Source organism: Nerophis lumbriciformis, linkage group LG02 (assembly GCF_033978685.3).
Source record: "Nerophis lumbriciformis linkage group LG02, RoL_Nlum_v2.1, whole genome shotgun sequence".
NCBI classification, from domain to species: Eukaryota; Metazoa; Chordata; class Actinopteri; order Syngnathiformes; family Syngnathidae; genus Nerophis; species Nerophis lumbriciformis.
The window spans coordinates 36,919,810-36,940,399 of record NC_084549.2 but is presented as its reverse complement, the minus strand read 5'-3'; the positions used below and the strand labels follow the sequence as shown (position 1 = coordinate 36,940,399).

The 20,590-nt window shown below is 43.4% G+C and overlaps 1 protein-coding gene across 4 annotated transcripts in view; it reads right to left on the bottom strand.

Moving 5' to 3' along the window:
- LOC133607413 (heparan-alpha-glucosaminide N-acetyltransferase) overlaps positions 1 to 20,590 on the bottom strand; it is a 76,894-nt gene that overhangs the window by 46,338 nt on the left and 9,966 nt on the right. For all 4 annotated transcript variants that reach the window (XM_061962035.1, XM_061962009.1, XM_061962018.1 and 1 more), the window contains 4 exons: positions 14,327 to 14,448; positions 12,595 to 12,713; positions 8,595 to 8,664; positions 8,476 to 8,536 (listed from right to left, as the gene is read on the bottom strand). In XM_061962035.1, coding sequence (XP_061818019.1) covers positions 8,476 to 8,536; positions 8,595 to 8,664; positions 12,595 to 12,713; positions 14,327 to 14,448 — 372 coding nt within the window. The remainder of the gene's footprint in view (positions 1 to 8,475; positions 8,537 to 8,594; positions 8,665 to 12,594; positions 12,714 to 14,326; positions 14,449 to 20,590) is intronic.

Below are 20,590 nucleotides of genomic sequence, written 5' to 3'. Positions count from 1 at the left end.
TTCTGAACGTTCTGTCCAACATTTTTTTTTATTTAACGTTTTCATGAGTGATGCTTTTTCAGAAAGTTTCGGCAAAAGTCACAATGTTTTGAGGCATTTTTTTATTTATTTTTTAAACAACATCAAATCAACCTGTGATTTTATGAATTGGTTATCAATGTTTTAGGTCTTCCTTGACACATTAACCTCAAAAAGCACAGGATTAAAAAAGAAAAATTAAAATACTGATGTTTTACTCGTTTTATACCACACAGCCTAAAATATGGCAGTAAAAGCACATGAGCTTATTGTCAAACTACTGTTAATTATATTTAATAGTTTGCATGTTCTCCCCGTGACTGTGTGGGTTCCCTCCCAGTAGTCTGGCTTCTTCCCACCTCCTAAGACATGCACTTGGGAATAGTGAATTAGTGAAAGGGACAAGTGGTAGAAAATGGATGGATGAAAAAAAGAAACACCACCAAAGGCTTCCCTTTTGTCTGTTCTGTTATCCACAAGTTACAGACATTCTATTTGAAAGTTTAATGCATGAACATTTTTTATCCATCTTAAACAATCATTAATGTTCTAAAAGTTTCCCCCCCGCACATTAAAAACATTTGTGATCTGTTGAGAGCGATCTCTGGCGCTTATTTTTGTTTGTTGGTTAAGTGAGAGACGATGAGAGATTGTTATCGCACTTCAACATCTCTGACATGTAAATGTTGCATCTTTGATAGGCTGTAGCTCACCCGTGACCGTATTGAGGACAAGCGGTATAGAAAAAGGTTGTATGAATGTTTTTAATTATACAGTAGCAGCACAATTGAACAAAAAATAGAAAAATATAATCATTATATTTAAAAAAACAGGTTTTCGTTCAAGTGGAGTTGCACAATATCGACAATATTGTAGCAGTTGCTTTAAGGACATAATTCACCACACCTGTTTACTTGACTTTGTCGTCGTTATTCACCGCCATTGTTCTATTGTGAACATAACAATGTTGTTCTTGTTTACCATTCATATATGCAGTTAAGAGTGAGTAATTCGGTGCGGCCCCTTTAAGTGACCGTCAAGAGTTTTACCCAAAGGTGGAGGTTTGTTGTGACCGCCATTTTGAGTCGCTTCATGTAAAAAGATTATTCTGCTCTTTGGTGGAATAAACGGCACACATGCTTGTGTGTCAAAGATATTTCAAGTTGTCTTGCTTTCGCGTTACAAGCGCAACACTGGTGACCCCGACGCTTCACTGAACGCATTCAGTGAATAATATCGACCGTGGTGGCGAATGCAGTTTCACTGAAGCTGCCTGAGTTCTGGGAATCTTCCGCGACTGCATGGTTTTCCCAGGCCGAAGCACAGTTCGCACTGCGTGGTATCACCGAAGATGACACAAAGTTTTATTATGTCGTTTCCTGTCTCGGGAGTGCAACGGCGACCAGAGTGGTTAGCGCCCTTACGCGTCCACCGGAGAGGAACAAGTATCTTGCGTTAAAGGCTCACCTCTTAAAAATATTCAAACTTTCCGACGCGGACAGAGCTAGCCGCCTTTTTGCGTTGCGGAGGCTTGGTGATTGCAAGCCCTCTGAACTTTATGGACAAAATGCTAGATCTCTTAGGTGAGTAGAGGCCTGGTTTCCTCGTCGTGCAGCTTTTCCTGAGACTCCTGCCTTCTCAGGTGCGGGCTGCTTTAGCCAACACTGCCATTTCGGACTGCTGCAAACTTGTTGCTGAAGCAGACAAGTTATTTTTAGCCTCCCAATCAACCAATGTGTAGGGATGATGTTCGTTAAAAAATTATCGATGTCGATGCCATTGTCGAATCCTCTTATCGAACCGTTCCTTATCGACTCTCTTATCGAATCCAGATAGGTTGTTGTGTGTGCACCTTAAGTGTGCAGTGAGTTCCAAAAGCCATAGAGGTTATGTGACTGGGCCGGCACGCTGTTTATATGAAGGAAAGGCGGACGTGACTGAGGACATCATGCGGACCTTAAAGGGTGAAGGTTTCAGGTGAGAGAGGACGCTAAAGGCACACCCCCAGTGAGCATATAGTGCTGCTATGTGCGTTGTAAACATAAAAAAAAATGCAGACAAACACATCACCAACATGGACGAGGTGCCGCTCACTTTCGACATTCCGATGAAGCATACTGTGGAGAAGAAGGGGACCAGCAAAGGAAGAGAATCGATACGCACAACGGGGTAAGAGAAGTCGGCTTTTACTGTTGTGCTAGCTTGCTATGCTAATGGACAGAAACTGCCACCTATGGTGATATTCAAGGGGAAGACGCCGAAAGAAAAGTTTCCACCTGGAGTCGTCATTAAGGTATGTGAAGTGAAGTGAATTATATTTATATAGCGCTTTTCTCTAGTGACTCCAAGCGCTTTACATAGTGAAAACCCAATATCTAAGTTACATTTAAACCAGTGTGGGTGGCACTGGGAGCAGGTGGGTAAAGTGTATTGCCCAAGGACACAACGGCAGTGATTAGGATGGCGGAAGCGGGGATCGAACTTGCAACCCTCAGGTTGATGGCACGGCCACTCTACCAACCGAGCTATACCGCCCCACGAAGGAACTCCAACCGCTGGACATGGGTGTAAACAGGACGTTCAAAGTGAAGTTGTAAGCGTCATGGGAGGGATGGATGACAGACGAACACAGCTTCACGAAAAATGGGACGCAGCGTCTGGCGAGTTACGCCACAATGAGTGAATGCATCGTGGATGCTTGAGCTAACGTGTCTACTTGCACTGTTGTTCGAGTTTTCGCAAAAGCTGGCATATTTTCCGAGGAGCCCCACGGCAACGAGACTGACTTTGAAAATGATGAGAGGGAATCTGGCGTGTTGAGTTGAGTTTGAGTTTGAGTTTGAGTTTGAGTTTGAGTTTATTTCGAACATGCAAGCATACAACATGATGTATCACAATTTCCAGTTTCTCTTTTCAACATGTTTGAAAAGGAGTAGTGTTTGATGGAGAACTTGCCTAGCTGTTCATTTCGGACACAGAAGATGAGGACTTTTATGGATTTGTGGATGAGTTTTGATCAAAAAATAATGTGAGTACATTGATAAATGCTTGAATAAAGTACAACCAAACTCAGCTTTGCTCCTGCTGCCTTTTTAAAACAGCGTCCATGCATGCTAACGTATGTTTTAAGCTAGCGTATGTTTTAAGCTAGCGTATGTTTAACCTTGCCTGCGCCCTAAAATATGCTGTGCCTTATTTATTCGTTAAATACAGAAAGAGCACCCGTAACTGACACGGCGCCTTTTAATACGGTGCGCCCTATGGTCGCGAAAATACGGTATAGTGGCTTCGATAACGGGAACCGTTTCTCAAAAAGGGATTCGGATCCATGGAATCGGTTCTTTTCTTATCGAAGCATCGGGAAAGCGGTTTTCGAACATCATCCCTACCTATGTGGCTGCATTCTTTCTGGCTGGGACAGAAAGGCCCATGGCAGATTCTTCCACTCTCACTGCTGCTGCTGCTGCTGCACCCCCAGGTGGAAACTGGATTCTGGACTTACGGTATACGGTACGTGGAGCTGTGTTTTGGTGGACAGCGTTTCAGTTGGAACTTTGTGACTGTCAAAGTGAAGGTGCCGCTCATCGGTGCAGATTTTCTCTGTGCTTTCGGGCTTTTTTTGGATGTGAAAAACAGGCGGTTGGTGGATGCGATTACGCTCTCCTCGTACATGTGCAGTCTCAGCGCGACAGACTCCATCAGACTTTCCAACATGCTACCCACCGCGGACATCTTTCCTCGCTGAGTTCCCCACCCTGGCGCAGCCCACGTTTTCGTCAGCTACCGCTAAGCATGGTGTGGAACACCACATTTCCACCACAGGCCCCCCTGTGCACACACAAGCCCGGCGTCTGGACCCTGCAAAGCTCTCCATCGCTAGAGCTGAATTCGAGACCATGGAATGCCTCGGGATCATTCGCCGCTCAGACAGCCCGTGAGCATCGCCCCTCCACATGGTGGAGAAGCCTGGAGGTGGTTGGCGGCCATGCGGTGATTACCGCAGGCTCAACGATGCCACTACCCCGGACCGTTATCCAGTCCCCCACATACAGAATTTTTCCGCCAACCTGGCTGGGAAAACATTTTTTTCGAAGGTAGATCTCGTCCGGGGCTATCACCAGGTGCCGGTCCACCCCTCTGATATCCCAAAGACAGCGGTCATCACCCCATTAGGCCTTTTACCGATGCCTTTTGGCCTTAAGAGCGCCGCACAGACTTCCCAGCGGCTGATGGACTCTGTTTTACGTGACTTGCTGTTTCTGTTTGTCTACTTGGACACCATCCTGGTAGCGAGCACCTCTCAGGCCGAGCATATAACCCCCTCAGGACCCTTTTACAGCGCCTTAGTCAACATGGGCTCATTGTTAACCCGGCTAAGTGCCAGTTCTTGTTGTCTATAATCGACTTCCTTGGACATCGCGTCACGAAGTGCGGGGCATTCCCCTTCCAGCGAAGGTTGCTGCCATCGCAAACTTCCTCCACCCGCTCACGGTTAAGGCGCTTCAGGAGTTCCTTGGCATGGTAAATTTTTACCATTGTTTCATCGCCCGGGAAGCTGACCTCATGCAGCCGCTGTATGATGCTCTTAAAGGGGCTGCTCCCAAGCACATGGAGGACTGGACTGACGCACGGCACAGTGCTTTTGTGGGGGTCAAGTCAGCTCTAGCTAACACTACACTGCTGGCGCACCCATTACCTGATGCTCCAATTGCAATAACCACGAACGCTTCAGACTATGCTGCAGGTGCAGTGCATGAGCAGTGGGTGGGTGGCACTTGGCAACCTATGGCTTTCTTTAGCAGGCAGTTGTGCCCCTGCGAGTGTAAATATAGTTTGATCATGAGCTCCTCGGCCTCTATCTGGCCATAAGTCATTTCCGTTCGCTGCTTGAAGAAAGGTATTTCACAGCTTTTGTGGACCACAAGCCCCTCACTTTCGCGATGGCCAAGACGGCCAAACCGTGGTCGGCTTGGTAACAGAAGCACCTCTCCTACGTCTCCGGGTTTACGACGGACATCCATCATCTTGCTGGTAAGAACAATGTTGTTGCTGACTGCCTCTCCCGAGCCGTCACAGGCGCTGTCCATGTGGGGCTCGATTTTGCACAAATGGCAGTTGACCAAGCCAACGACCCGGACATCCGAGCCCTGAAGGCTGCAGCCACAAGGCTACAGTTGTCTGAGGTTCCATTTGAGGGCACAGGTGTTACGCTCCTTTGTGACATCGCTACGGGTCGGACACGGCCCCTCGTGCCCGCCATTTGGAGGCGGTGGGTGTTTGACTCGATCCACGGCCTTTCCCACCCCGGGAGGAAACCATCCCAGCGACTGGTAGCTGCAAAATTTGTCAGACCTGGACTGAAGAAGGACGTAAGGGACTGGGCTGCCACATGCGTGGTATGCCAATGCTTAAAAGTGCACTGCCACACCAGGGCTCCACTGGCACCGTCAACGTGGACTTGGTCGGGCCTCTCCCAACTTTGCGCAGCTGCACAAAGCTCCTCACGATAGTCGACAGGACCACCCGCTGGCTGGAGGCAGTACCTCTGACGTTAGCCACCTCCGCAGAGGTGATGCTGGGGTTTCGGACTGCCCCCGAGGAAGACAGTTGGTGTATGGCCAGCCTTTGCAAGTGCCAGGTGACTTTATTCCTAACACTACGGCACCCTGGTCCGCCAGTGAGCAGCGAGCTGCTCTCCTCTATGCCGCCAAGGTTTTTGCCCCATCCCAACTTCCCAATACGGCCTTATGGCGTCTCATTTTCCCGCTCTTTTACGAAGGGCAGCATTTGTTTTTGTTCGCCACGACGCCCACTGCGGGCCCCTTCAACCTCCTTACGATGGGCCATTTCGCGTCCTGGAGAGCGGAAACAAGCATTTCCTGTTGGATGTCAGGGGTCGGTCTGAACGAATCACGGTGGACCGGCTTAAAGCGGCCTGCTTGGATCTTAGTCAGCCGGTTACCACGGCCATACCCCCGCGCTGGGGTCGTCCACCTGCTCTGCCTGGGCCCCATAATAATTTGTTGCATCCTTCTCCGCTGGCCCCTAGGAATTTCAAAAAAAGTGCAGTTCCCCTTTAACACTGGAGGATGAGAAATAGCTAAACATGCTACACTACACACTGTAAGATACAAGAAGTAATGCTAACCGCTAAGCGAGAACTCTAGAATGTAAAAATAATAGACGGACCGATGTAAAAATATTGACAGTAATGATACAAAGTACAGTATCAATATATGGTCGGTATTTTTCATTAAACAAACAAAAACAAAAAAAAGTTCTTTTTTTTGTCATTTTTGTTATTGTGTACAAACTCAAGAAATAAGACCCAATAATTGTTAATTATTTTAGTTAAAAAATTTTCAACAGATCTGACTTCATTATGAATATTGTAGGTAATGAAATGACATACCGTAAAGAAATAACTTTAATATTCAATTAATATTGTTACACCGCCCGTGTTTTTGTCTGATTATAATAGTGATGATTATAATGTAATCATTCAATGATCTTGCATATTTTAGGTGTTAGTATCAGCATTGAAATAGCCAAGACTGCTCCTGTAACTACTTGGTATTGAATCGATACCCAAATTTGTAGTTTCACCCCAAACACGTTGAATAACAGAAGAAAAGTGTTCATTACATTTTAACAGAAGTGTAGATAGAACCATTTTAAAACAGAAAGTAACCAAATATCAACAGTAGATTAACAAGTACTTTAACTATCAACTATTAACAAGTAACTCAACAAGTAGATTAATAACATTTCAGACAAAATAATACATCCGTAAATGATGCAGTAATGCAATATGTTACTGCATCTCTTCAGGGCAGATGGCAGACAGTGTGTGTGGCGTTGTGTGGTAGAGCTGTTGCTGATGTCAATGTTGTGAATTGAGTGGCCCATGGTGGTGGTGGGATTACGGTATGGGCAGGCGTATGTTATGGACAACGAACACAAGTGCATTTTATTGATGGTATTTTGAATGCACAGAGAGGAGATCCCGAGGCCCATTGTTGTGCCATTCACCTGAGACCATCACCTCATGTTGCAGCATGGAAATGCACGGCCCCATGTTGCAAGGATCTGTATACAATTCCTGGAAGCTGAAAACGTGGCCAGCATGCTCACCAGACATGTTACCCATTGAGCATGTTTGGGATGCAGTGGATCGGCATATACGACAGCATGTTCCAGTTCCTGCCAATATCCAGAAACTTGGCACAGCCATTGAAGAGTGGACCAACATTCCATAGGCCACAACCAGCAACCTGATCAACTCTATGAGACGGAGATGTGTTGCACTGCGTGACGCAAATGGTGGTCACACCAGATACTGACTGCTTTTTTGACCTCCCTAAACCCTAATAAAACAAAACTGCACATTTCTGGGTGGCTTTTTATCGTGGCCAGCCTAAAGCACAACCTGTGCAATAATCATGCGTTTATATTTTTGTTCAGTATACCAACGATATAAAACTACAGAATTTGGTTACCCATATCTCGAGGTTTCTTGTCTATTAAAAGTTAAAATGTTTATATTACCCTTTTTCCCAAGACAGTGCATGACACAGCAGATAACAGAGACATGAGAACTCTGCTAAATGTACATCTCTCGAGACTTTTAAATCTTCTTTATTTTTACATCACTCGAGACTTTTGAATCTTCTTTAAAAACACTTTTGCGCTGGCGTTTAACACGAGCTGAGCTGGACATATTTATGGACATTTTATACTGTTATTTATAAAAAATGTTTACTATTTTAATGGATATTCTTTATCTTATTTTATTTATAGTGCTTATTTTGTTGTGTACAGTTGTTAGTTTTTACTGCATACTGTATGTGAGTGGCCAAATTAGGAGCCTTTGTGACCTGTTTTGAAATAGTTGTATTATCATTCATACACAAAAAAATTATATAATTATCATTATCGCAATATTCATTTTAGGCCATATCTCCCCTCCCTTTCTTCAAGTAACGTTAATATTTTATCTCCAAAGTCTATGTATGAGAGCAGCACTCTCTTATGTTGCCCTTAAGTTGGAGTCGTCGGCCTCCATACAGCACTTTAAAGCACCAGAGCAGGAAGACAGCAACACTAATAAGTCAGTGATGGATCTACACGCCATCCACACACCATGTGCAAGACTGGGACCTCTTACTTGCCAGAATGAGAGGAGCCATTCATGCTTACCCAGAAATGCATAACAGCTCTCGCCATAAACCATGATGATTGTCTGAATGCCTACATGTCAACCTGCTGGACAATTGGCTCTGCTAACATTTGTATCAATTTTCCTATTAGTGTCTATTAGCAGCTTGATGACTGCAGGCCCTGGGAAATTTAACCATGCACCATTTGGTCAAACCAAACAACGCAGTGTGAATGTTGGAAGGAGATCTAACTTTTTGTGCTCAAAATATAATATTACGATGAAAATATTTTACTCACAAGCGAGTACTGGGGTATTTTGCAGCAAATGGTCTTCACAAACTTCGATGTACGCCATTTTCTGTGACAATAAGAGACGATCACTTCAGGGGAAAAAAACATGAAAATGACGTACATACCTGTATGCATATGGTGTCACAACAAATAGGAGAGCGGTTATAGACAGGGAGAGAGCAGCAACCAGGATAGCTGCATAACACAATCAAAAAGACAAAAGTTTACTACATTGGTGTGAGCAACAATAATACTGATCTGACATTGTTGCTCATACAGTACTTTATAAATGTTCATGTCACATACTTGACATGTCCAAAATGATAACAAAACAGTCCTGACTCCCAAGCATCCTGTCAATCAGTGTCAAAAGTATGTGACAAACAAGAACCTAAACGTTCATTATTGTCATTCACAAATAAAACACTATCTATGTATCTATAAACATATTGGTAGTAGAGGATCCACCACCTTCACACTGCCCAGGGATCTAACCAGGGTCCGCAGATTAGAGCCTTGGGGCGTTCAATTTGATTAGTATCTTATGTGTCATAAAAGTGTTTAGGGCCACAAAAACCTTTCACATTTGAACCAGTACGGTACCAATTACTCAACGGTTCCAAATGTTGGTACTTTTGTGTGTGTATATGTGGTAATAAATGTTAATTTGTTTAATAATAAAATCTTACTTTGTATTTAACATTTAACACTGAGCTGATAATAAAACCTGTGCTGTCCAGTTGTTGTATCTTCTTTTCTAAGACTTCGGAGTCTCATTTGCAAGTGTGCGATCATTTACCGTAAGTTTGTGCAAGGTGTGTTGCCTTCGACAGGGACAGGAAGTAGTCTCTATCTTTAGGTTTAATATGCTAGTCTTTTGTTGCGCCCCACAAAGTGTTTATACTCTAAGTAGTGTATCTATTACACACCAGTTGTTTGACTGTAACGTGCATCTTAGTTGTAGTTTTCTTTACCAATTTGGAGGCGTTGAAATCACCATGTAAAATCTCCAATACTAATCAGTAGCATGTACTGGTACATCCAATGTAAATTAGCATCGAGCTCGAGCATTTTAAAAAGCGGAATCTTACTTTCGCGCACTTTCTATGAGGCATTCTGGCTTTGTTGGCATGGTAAATTGCAATATTATCTTGTCTAGAAGAGGCAGTCCGCTATGCATATGTCTGTTTGCCTACCAAGTATTGAGCTGGTGCCGAGTCTGCAACCAGATGAGTTGCACATGCAAAAGTATTGAAGTATGGTGTCGTTTGATTTAACATGAATAGGTATTGGGCAGTACACAGAACAAAAATATAAACACAACACTTTTGTTTTTGCTCCCATTTTTCATTAATTGAACTCAAAGACTCTAAAACTTTTACTATATACACACAATACCTATATCAGTTGTTGGATAACAAATCTGTCTAAACCTGCGTTAGTGAGCATTTCTTCTTTGCCAAGATAATCCATCCCTCCCAGGTGTGGCATATCAAGATGCTGATTAAACAGCATGATTATTGCACAGGTGTACCTTAGGCTGCCCACAAAAAAGGCCACTCTGAAATTTAGCACAATGCCACAGATGTCGCAAGTTTTGATAGATAGTGCAGTCGGCATGCTGACTGCAGGAATGTCCACCAGAGCTGTTGCCCGTGAATTGAATGTTCATTTATCTACCATAAACCATCTCCAAAGGCGTTTCAGAGAACAACACCAGCCCAGGATCTCCACATCCAGCAGGTGCACCTGCATGATCGTCTGAGATCAGCCACCCGGACAGCTGCTGCAACAATTGGTTTGCATAAACAAATCATTTCAGCACAAACTATGAGAAACCGTCTCAGAGAGGCTCATCTGCATGCTCGTCGTCCTCATCGGGGTCTCGACCTGACTGCAGTTTGTCGTCGTAACTGACCTGAGTGGGCAAATGCTCACAATGGATTGCGTCTGGCACGTTGGAGAGGTGTTCTCTTCGCGGATTAATGCCGGTTTACACTGTTCAGGGCAGACGGCAGTGTGTGTTGCGTTGTGTGGGAGAGGTGTTGCTGATGTCAACGTTGTGAATTGAGTGGCCCATGGTGGGGGTGGGATTATGGTATGGGCAGGCATATGTTATGGACAACAAACACAAGTGCATTTTATTGATGGCATTTTGAATACACAGAGATACTGTGAGGAGATCCTGAGGCCCATTGTTGCGCCATTCACCTGAGACCATCACCTCATGTTGCAGCATGACAATGCACGGCCCCATGTTGCAAGGATCTGTACACAATTCCTGGAAGCTGAAAACGTCCCAGTTCTTGCATGGACAGCATGCTCACCGGACATATGCGAAAGAGATGTGTTACACTGCGTGAGGCAAATGGTGGTCAAGCCAGATACTGACTGCTTTTCTGACACCCCTACACCCCAGTAAAACAAAACTGCACATTTCTGGTTGGCCTTTTATTGTGGGCAGCCTAAGGAACACCTGTGCAATAATTATGCGTTTATATTTTTGTTCAGTATACCGATATAAAAGTACAGAATTTGGTTACCCATACCTCAAGGTTTCTTGTTTATTAAAGGTTAAAATGTTTCTATTACCCTTTATCCCAAGCCAGTGCATGACACAGCAGTTAACAGAGACATGAGAACTTTGCTAAATGTACATCTCTCGAGACTTTTAAATCTTCTTTATTTTTACATCACTCGAGACTTCTAAATCTTCTTTAAAAACACTGTTGCGCTGGCGTTTAACACGAGCTGAGCTGGACATATTGACATTTTTATACTGTTATTTATAAAAAAAAATTTTTTTAATATTTTAATGGATATTCCTTATCTTATTTTATTCATAGTGCTTATTTTGTTGTGTACAGTATGTGTTGTGCTTATTTAGTTGTTATCATTTTATTTATTGGTTTGTTTAGCTGTGTTTTATAAATAGAATGTTCTGTACAACATTTGGATTTTTTAAATTATTATTTAATGTTTTTTTTACTTTTACCTTTGTTTTCTTAATCAGTACAGGACTTTGGGGCAGTAGTGGCTTCTTTAACATTGTGCTATTTTAGCAAATAAACATTACCCTTAACTTTACTTAATCCTATAATAAAAATCATCATCTGCAGCATTCAAATGTCAGTGATGTATTTTACAGCTGCAAATGACGCTATAAAAGCCTACCAAACAGGCTCAGCAGATATGAGAGTGCGTCAAAGCGAGGCAGAGGGCGCCGTGTTTGCCTTTGCTGGAAAAACAAACAAAAAGAAGCCATTTGAAGCCGCTCTGACATCCACTCTGAACTCAAGAGTGGTCACTTCATCACCTAGTCTGGAAAGTCATCTAAAAAACGATCATAAAGCCCTCAGCGCACGAAAGTGAAAGGCATCTTTGCAGTAGGCGCTGTCAGGATGAATGCAGGATAAATAGAAGCACTTCAAAGCAACTTGATTAAGTTCATCAATACCTGAGTCAGACACTTAATAGGAGTCGGTATTTAACTCCAAGTTGTGGTTTGGATGCACAATGAAGTACAGTACTAACATTAGGTCAGTAGAAGCTTGACCACACCTAACAAATGACCTCACACACTTGGCCAATCAATGCCAGATGCGGAAGTAAACCTGTAAATTCCCGAGCATGGCTTCAGCTGCTGACCAGACCTTTACTTAAGCTGAGCGTGTCCTGTGGGGAGTTTCTGTAATCACCAGTGTGTGAAGCTAATGGAAGCTCATCATACCGTGAGGGGTTGCAGTCCCACTGACCGTATATCTGCTAGGATAATGGCTCCTCGGCCTTAAATATCCAATCCACAACATAATCTGCAATATTGTTAAGTAGGTTGTGCATTATGGACAGAGACGCTTTCAAAATCCCATTATGTCCTCTACCTTCCACAGTCCCTAATGTATTAGCCAGAGTCTTGCCTTCAAAACAAGCAAACACATTTCTTTCATCCCTTTTTACGTAAGCATGTCTTATGTGATCAATACATCGAATATCCCAGGAGATGGAGGAGACCTATTTGAAAGTAAATCAGGTTCAGACTGGAGGTGGGGTTTGGTTGTTTAAAATCCTAGAACCAGCTACAGTTTTGACAATATTCAACAGGAAACATTTGTGTGGGACACTTACGCATGTAGGAATTGTTTGGTCTTTTATCCACAAAGTGAATGCAGGAGACATTGTTGCCATTAACTGACTTTCCGATCCAAATGCAGTAGTGACCGCCCTCCTCATATGTCTCACTCCATCTGCATGCAAACAAGTGAAATATTGAAAGAAGAGCACGTCAAACTACAAGATGTAACTGCAGTACTTTAAAGGGCCCATCTAATACAGACAACATTGGCACTTATTTCACAGTTCTGGACCTAAAAATTATGTCTACAGGTCCCCCTTAGATAGACACGGTAGTGATTTTAGGCTTGTTCTCTAATGAGTTTCAGCATATTTTGGAACACCAACTTCAGCTCAAAAATGTGGATGGACCTGCACCAGCCTGCTGACGTCACCGGAAGAAGACTGGAGGCAATTTCATATTGCGTACTCAGGGCCTGATCTACTAAGATCCACATAACACACGTTAAACATCGTGTGCAAACAATCAAATTGTGTGTACTATTAGTGAGCGTGTTCCATGTGATATGCCAAGACTATTGATAACTAGTGCAGAACTATTTAACATCCTATTTAAATTAGTTTTTTGCGTGTGCTACGCGGCTTTCACCATGAAGACACTTATTTACTGCACATTCATGTTATCCTGCTTCTACCTGGCGTGTTTTGGAAGGAAGGAAAGAAAGGATTTTCATTGTCATTGCGCAAGTATGACAACATTTTAGTTTTAGCACAAACCCATTCAAGAGCAGACACACATTGTACAGGGTAACAACACAGGAATGCTGATGGGTCGCCACTTACGTGGCCCCGTAAAATGTGGGAAAAAGGTGGACGCGTGGGTAGTATGAGTTAAAATAAAGTCTATCTCAGACTGCTATGTTTTGAAAAGCGCAGCAGACATGTACCACTTTTTCTGGGCATCTTAGAAGTAGTCCTGCAGTGCATCATCTACAAGGGAACCCACTTTTTTAGCGCGCTAAAGGTGCGCTCATGAGAGATTAACTCATGCGAATAAAAAGTACATAAAGAAAACTTGTTAGTGAAATTGGGGTCATCTGGACCTTATGGGTACTGATAGTTGGTGACATATGTGGAAAATAGGCTTTATATAAATACAACTGTTTGCCTCTTTTAACATGTCACCCACTGTGTTTGTTTGTGTGAAGTGCACGACTGCCACCTGGTGCCCATCAACCATCAGTGCAACTAATTATTCTCTCCCCAAAACATGCATTACATGCTCACATACATTGATCCAGTATTGGGATGACATGTTGGCTACCACACGGAATCTTTTTTGTAAAGGGTAAAAGGAATCAATAGCAGTATAGACTGGTTAGAGACCTCTATATTGATCAAGGAAGCCCAAGTCCATACCTCTAAGAGGGCTTACTTATTATGCGACACCTGATCTCCCTGCCACCATGTTTATGGGTGACCCCCAAATGATGGGTCTTCTTATCCGCCAGGACAGTTTCTTTGTGACAACTGTCCTGTCCTGCGAGGTTTGATTTGGACATGACAGTTTAATAATCTATTTCATCAATATTAGAATGTCAGTTGTGATTAACCCCAAAAAGCTTCTGGTCAAAATCCCTTTAAAAAGGCCATCACTCAGCTTCAGTAAGCCAGAAGGACTCCCCCGGTCCTGTAAATAACCTAACACTCCAGGCAGAGTTCATTTGGAACTATGCAAACAAATAAGCTGGTTTAGAATGGAGTTGTGGTATTTAAACATATTTACCTGCAAAGAGTTTTGATGCCCTTGTGCGATTCTACTCGCATGCTCAGAGTGAACTTGGTGCTGATGACTGCAGATACGTTTTTGTGGTTGGCTTTCACTTGGATCAGACGCTGGTACACACACTGAAAAGTGAAATTAGGGATATTATGCCAAAATTGCACATGATGATGATGATGATGGTGAGATATAACATCATCAAACTTGTTTTCGTCGAGGGCCTCATTGCATTTATGGCTGCCCTCAGAGAGCCGCTTGTAACAATAAATGCATTTGAATAGAAATGTATAATAGGCCCCATGATGATGTTACACAATAACAATAATATAATTATATTACATTTTTTAATATACAAATTGATGAATAACTTGCTTTGATTTCATAAGTCAACTGATCAGCAGATATTTAAGTAATTATATTCATTCTAACAAATAAATGTGTCAGGTACTCGCATGGCTGTGGTAGTTGTGACTCCAAAATACAGGAGTCGTACAGGTAAGAGTTTTTTAATTTTCACAAGGAGGTGCAGCAGGAAAATGCAAGAAAACATAAGCAGCCTACAGCAAACTGAGTTAGTAACATTTAACAATCCTCGAGCCCTGACTGGAGGGCGAGGCAGGCATAAAAAGCAGCCTGATTGACAATCACGACTAGGTGTGGCCAGGCTGCCAGTCAGCAGCAGGTGAGGGTAGAGAGCGCTCAGGGAGACAAGCAGGAAAAGGAACTAAAAATAAGAGCGCGTCACAGGAAATAAACAAGCTAAGGAAGCATAACGAGAACGTGATGTGAAAGATCGTCACAAAATGTTTGGAATATATGATCGTACAAAAATTGTTGCATGATCAGATAATAAAACAAATTGAAAATATATGTAATTGCATGCAGTACATGCAATTGTTCTGTCAAAAGTGAAAGACCAAATACATGTAGTAAGAAAGATGAAGTACTTTATTGACACAGATTATTCCCAGGCTTTCACGGGCCACACAAAATGATGCGGCAAGCCAGATCCAGCACCTGTGTTCTAAAGGATCCAGGTAATTTCTAGCATAATTTAAAGCACAGTAATCAACTGTACATTAAAAAATAAAAAACCTAAGTTTTAAAGTATAAGCTTATCAATACCTCAGCCATTTTGGAGGTAATGTCGCTCCTTAAATTCACATCATACACATATTTTTTGGCGGAGTGCAAAAGTGAAATGATTCGGGGAAGAAGCACACTCAGTTATGTCCAAAGTGCTGAGATATATTGTAATATTCCAATGACATGTGTGACTATGTATATGAGACACATAAGGTCTGATATACTAAAGGTTTCTGTGTACTAAAACACATCCAAAATTGATAGCACAAGCAAAGCCGATCTACTAAACTTGTGCACAGAAGATTGCGTCTCTGAAGTGAGGAATACATTTCGCGTGTCTGTCTTCATGCATATGCAGAATATATGCTGATTATTAGAACGCCAACAAAACTGGAAGAAGATGCAAATATGATCACTCTGCACTAGGGTTGCAAAATTCCGGGAATATTCAAAGTTGGAAACTTTCCATGGGAATTAACAGGAATATATAGGAATTAACGGGAATTAACGGGAATTAATGGGAATAAACATTGAATGCAACATGCTAGATCTTGCAGCATGATTATTAGCTAAAACAACCTGATTTAATGCAAATTCAGTTGAATTTCAACCCTCCGCTGTGCATTCCTCCATCACATGTGCAGTGCATTCTTCCATCTCATGCACAGATAATTGCCAGCATGCTACACACTACAGCAGGGCTATTGAGGCAACACTAGTATTTGAGCCCAAGGACTTCATCCAGTCAGGTAAGTTTTGATGATATTACTGGGATAAATATATTTGATCTATGGTATTTAAGTTTAATAGAGGTGTAATTGCTTGTTACTGTATGACTGTAGACTACTCCAGCAGACTTCCACTCAAGCTAGCTAGCTGTTCCTGCTCTTGTTAAATAATTTTGGGGCCAATATCTCTAGCTAGCTAGGTTTATGTACCACCACAGTCTCATAATGAACCCAAAATATTTCTCCGTTAGCCGTGATGCTAATTTTCTCTATGTTAAATCACATTCATTTATGCTAACAACGTTAGCGATCCGAATTTACCTTTTTTGTAATCTGTAAAGTTCAACTAGCAAATACTAAATCAAAATTTGTAGTTTCCTCTGCCTTCTTTTCTGCTATAGTCATTCTGTTGTCATACAAGAATGTAGGTTATAGTTTGATTTAGCATGCTGATTGAGTGTTCATTTATTCATCTAGCCTATTTCTATTCAATTGTCCATCAGTATAATATTTTTAAAGACCACTCCAATTGTTTAGCTGACTATTTATATCTGTGTGTGGCATTGCATTAGTGTTTTACAAGCTTCTCGTCTTATTCTACAGAATAAGATGGACGTTGTCCAACTTTGAATAATCAAAAAATTGTCAAAATTTCCAAACTTCCCGAACTTAACTTTCTGTGGTAAATTTCCGGAAATTTACCGGAAACTTTCCGGCGGTAACCCTTTTTAAAACCTTTGCAACCCTACTTAGCACACCCATTGTGACTTATCAAGGCTGAAACTGCTTTGCAGGCACTTTTTTGGGTCTTTTAGTACATCTGAAAAGTACGTGCAAACTGCCGCAGTTACACACGCGACTGTAAGAAAGGAGGTGATCGCGCTTGAAAGACAGATGATGGACAGGGAATTCGTCATCCTATGTTTATGTGTCAACAGTTATAAAAAAAGAAAAAGTATCAGACATATCGCAATATCATTTAATAATTTTATAGCCGCTGGATGACTTAAGGGGATATCCATCCATACATCCATCTTCTTCCGCTTAACCAAAGTCGGGTCGCGGGGGCAGCAGCCTAAGCAGAGAAGCCCAGACTTCCCTGTCCCCAGCTACTTTGTCCAGCTCTTCCTGGGGAATACCGAGGCGTTCCCAGGCCAGCTGGCAGACATAGTCTCTCAACCATGTCCTGGGTTTTTCCCGTGGTCTCCTACCGGTCGGACGCACCCTAAATACCTCCCCAGGGAGATGTCTATGAATGTTCTCATTCATCCAGGTCATTGTCCTCTCAGGGCATTCAACTGTTTGCAACTGGACTGTTTGGTTTGTCTTAGAAGACATTTCGCCGCTCATCCGAGTAGGCTTCGTCAGTTTGTGCTCATAGACTTAGATTGGTCAAATCTAGTCCCCATGGGGGCGTTCAGGGGGCATTCTGACCATTCGCCTGAACCACCTCACCTGGCTCCTCTTGATGTGGAGGAGCAGCGGCTTTACTTTGAGGTCCTCCTTAATGACAGAGCTTCTCACCCTCTGTAAAGGAGAGCCCCGCCACCAGACGGAGGAAACTCATTTCGGCTGCTAGTACCTGTGATTTTGTCTTTTCGGTCATAACCCAAACCTCATGACCATAGGTGAGCATAGGGATGGTAAATTGAGAGATTTGCCTTTCGACTTAGCTCCTTCTTCACCACGACAGATCGATACAGGGTCCGAATCACTGCATACGCTGCACCGATTCGCCTGTCGATCTCATGATCCACTCTTCCCTCACTTGTGAACAAGACCTTGTGGTACTTGAACTACTCCACTTGGGGCAGAGAAAATGACTCATATATTACATTTGAGGGAAGCAGTTAATGGGAGTACTCCATTGCACCCATGAAGCCCTCTAAAAAACATCCAAAAACCGTCAACAATACTCCATTTACGTCTCATGACCTGCATTTTAACCAAGTATTAGCAATATTATTATTATAAGCGCTAACGTCGATGAACTACTTTTAGTGGCACCTGTAGTGATATGTGCTGAGAACGGATATGATGCGGCGGATGCACGACGGACCTTTTATGATGTAACACCACTACTAGCATGCCGGCCATGTAAACAACCGGGTTGAAATAAAACATGTTCCAGTCATAACTACCCAGTGTATTATTTATATACATACAATAATACTTCATGGTGGCAGCGGTGACTAAAGTGATCACCCACGGAGCAGAACGAGAGGGGGAGTTGTCCGAGGATAATTCTGTCGTCGCCCGCACCACACGTGAGGAGCCGAGCTAACTGATAGCAGCGGTCTGCACGTCGGGAGCAACCCAAACGAGAGTGCGCCATGGCTACACACCTACCGACCATGAACTGGACCGACCCGGACCTGAGTGAGGCCATATCACTGTTTAAACAGAAAATTATTCTTTACCTAGAGGATGAAGAAATAACAGATGCTGCTAAGCAAGCGAGGAAAATATGCCGTGGCATTGGAGATGAAGGACTGAAACGGCTGAATGCAAGTGGTCTCAGTGAGGATGACAAGAAGAAGCCTGCTAAACTATGGGAATTCTATGAAGGTCAGTTGAAACTGAATGTGAATTTTAGGATCCATAGACTCCACCTAATGCAGTACAGGCAAAAGCCAAATGAGAGCATTGACGACTTTGTTACCAGAGCCAGAACGTTAGCTCAAAAATGCCAGTTTACTGATGAAGAGCTCAACGAACGTCTAATTGAACTCATCATTGCTAGTACACCTCATGATGCTCTGAGAAATGACCTATATAGCAAACCCAAAGGCCACTCTCTGGCGGATGTACTAACAGAAGGGCGGAAATACGAAGCCCTATCAGCAGGTAATGAACAGTTACAGCAACTTGGCATGTCACACAGTGAGAAAATCCACGCTGTGGACAGAGGGCGGACGTGCCCAAATTGTGGTAGGAGCCATAAACCCCGTCAATGTCCCGCATATAATGACGAATGCTCTGCCTGTGGTGCAAGAGGCCATTGGGCGAAGTGCTGTAGGAAAAGCAAGCAGCTGAGACAGCAACGCTCCGGGCGGGGTGGGGGCCAAAGGAGTAAGTCCCCCCCACCACAACAGAGACGTGACAGACAACAAGCCTCCAGGGGCCACAACAGGCAACGTGGTGAGTCTCATATCAACACCATAGATGGCTCGGAGGCCGATGAGGAATGTGAGTACCAATCACAATTTCATTCAATCACCATCAGCGAAAAATGTATGTACAGCATAGAGAGCAGGGCACCCAGAGAAGAGGCATACACAACATTGAAGGTGAGGCCGCCTGACTTACGGGGTTACGGATACACACTCCGCCTAAAAATAGACACAGGAGCATCTGGCAACACACTCCCACTACGCACCTTCAAGCAGATGTATGGCAAGGATGCGTGTGCACAGAAAAAGCTGAAGAAAAACTACAGGAGGCTATCAGCATACAGTGGTCATCAGATCCCCTGCCTGGGTACCATTGACATTCCGTGTCAATACAAAGAGTCCAAATGGGTCAACACCAAGTTCTACGTAGTGGATGTACCAGGCCCGGCTGTAGTTGGACTGCCGACGAGCGAAATGTTGAACCTGGTAACTGTCAATGTTGACACAGTGAAGGAGAGGGACAGTGCCAGAGACAGAGGGACAGGGCCACTGAAGAGGATAACAACCATCGCAAAACTTAAGTCAGCTTATCCAGACCAGTTTGACAAGATAGGCAACTTCAGTGGAACCGCCAGACTCTATTTAAAAAAGGATGCTGAACCATTCATCGACCCCCCACGGAAATGCAGTATCCACATAAAGGACAAGTTGCAAGCAGAGCTGAATAAAATGGTAGAGCAAGATGTGATACGGAAGGTGGAAGAGCATACAGACTGGTGCTCCAGTCTGACATACAGCACCAAAAAAGACGGGTCACTTAGGATATGCTTGGACCCTAAAAAGCTGAATGCCGGCCTTCGGCGGTGCCCACACAAAATCCCAACTGTGGAGGAACTTAACCCAGAGTTTGCAAGGGCAAAAATATTCAGCAAACTTGACGCAAAAGCAGGGTATTGGTCTATTCGCCTTGATGAAGAATCACAACCCCTGACAACATTCCGAACTCCATTCGGCAGGTACTGCTGGAAGCGCTTGCCATTCGTCCTGAGTGTCTCTCAGGACCTCTTCCAGGCCAAGATGGACCAGATCCTGGAGGGGCTCCGGGGTGTGGTCAGCATAGCCGACGACATAGCGGTGTGTGGTGAAACTGAGGAAGAGCATGACAGGAACCTAATCAACCTGATGGAACGAGCCGTTGAGGCAGGTGTTGTGTTCAACAGTGAAAAATGCACAATAAAACAAGACAACATTACATTCTTTGGCAACATGTACACAGCAAAAGGCATCAGGCCAGACCCAGCCAAGATTAAGGACATACAGAAAATGCCAACACCCCAAAG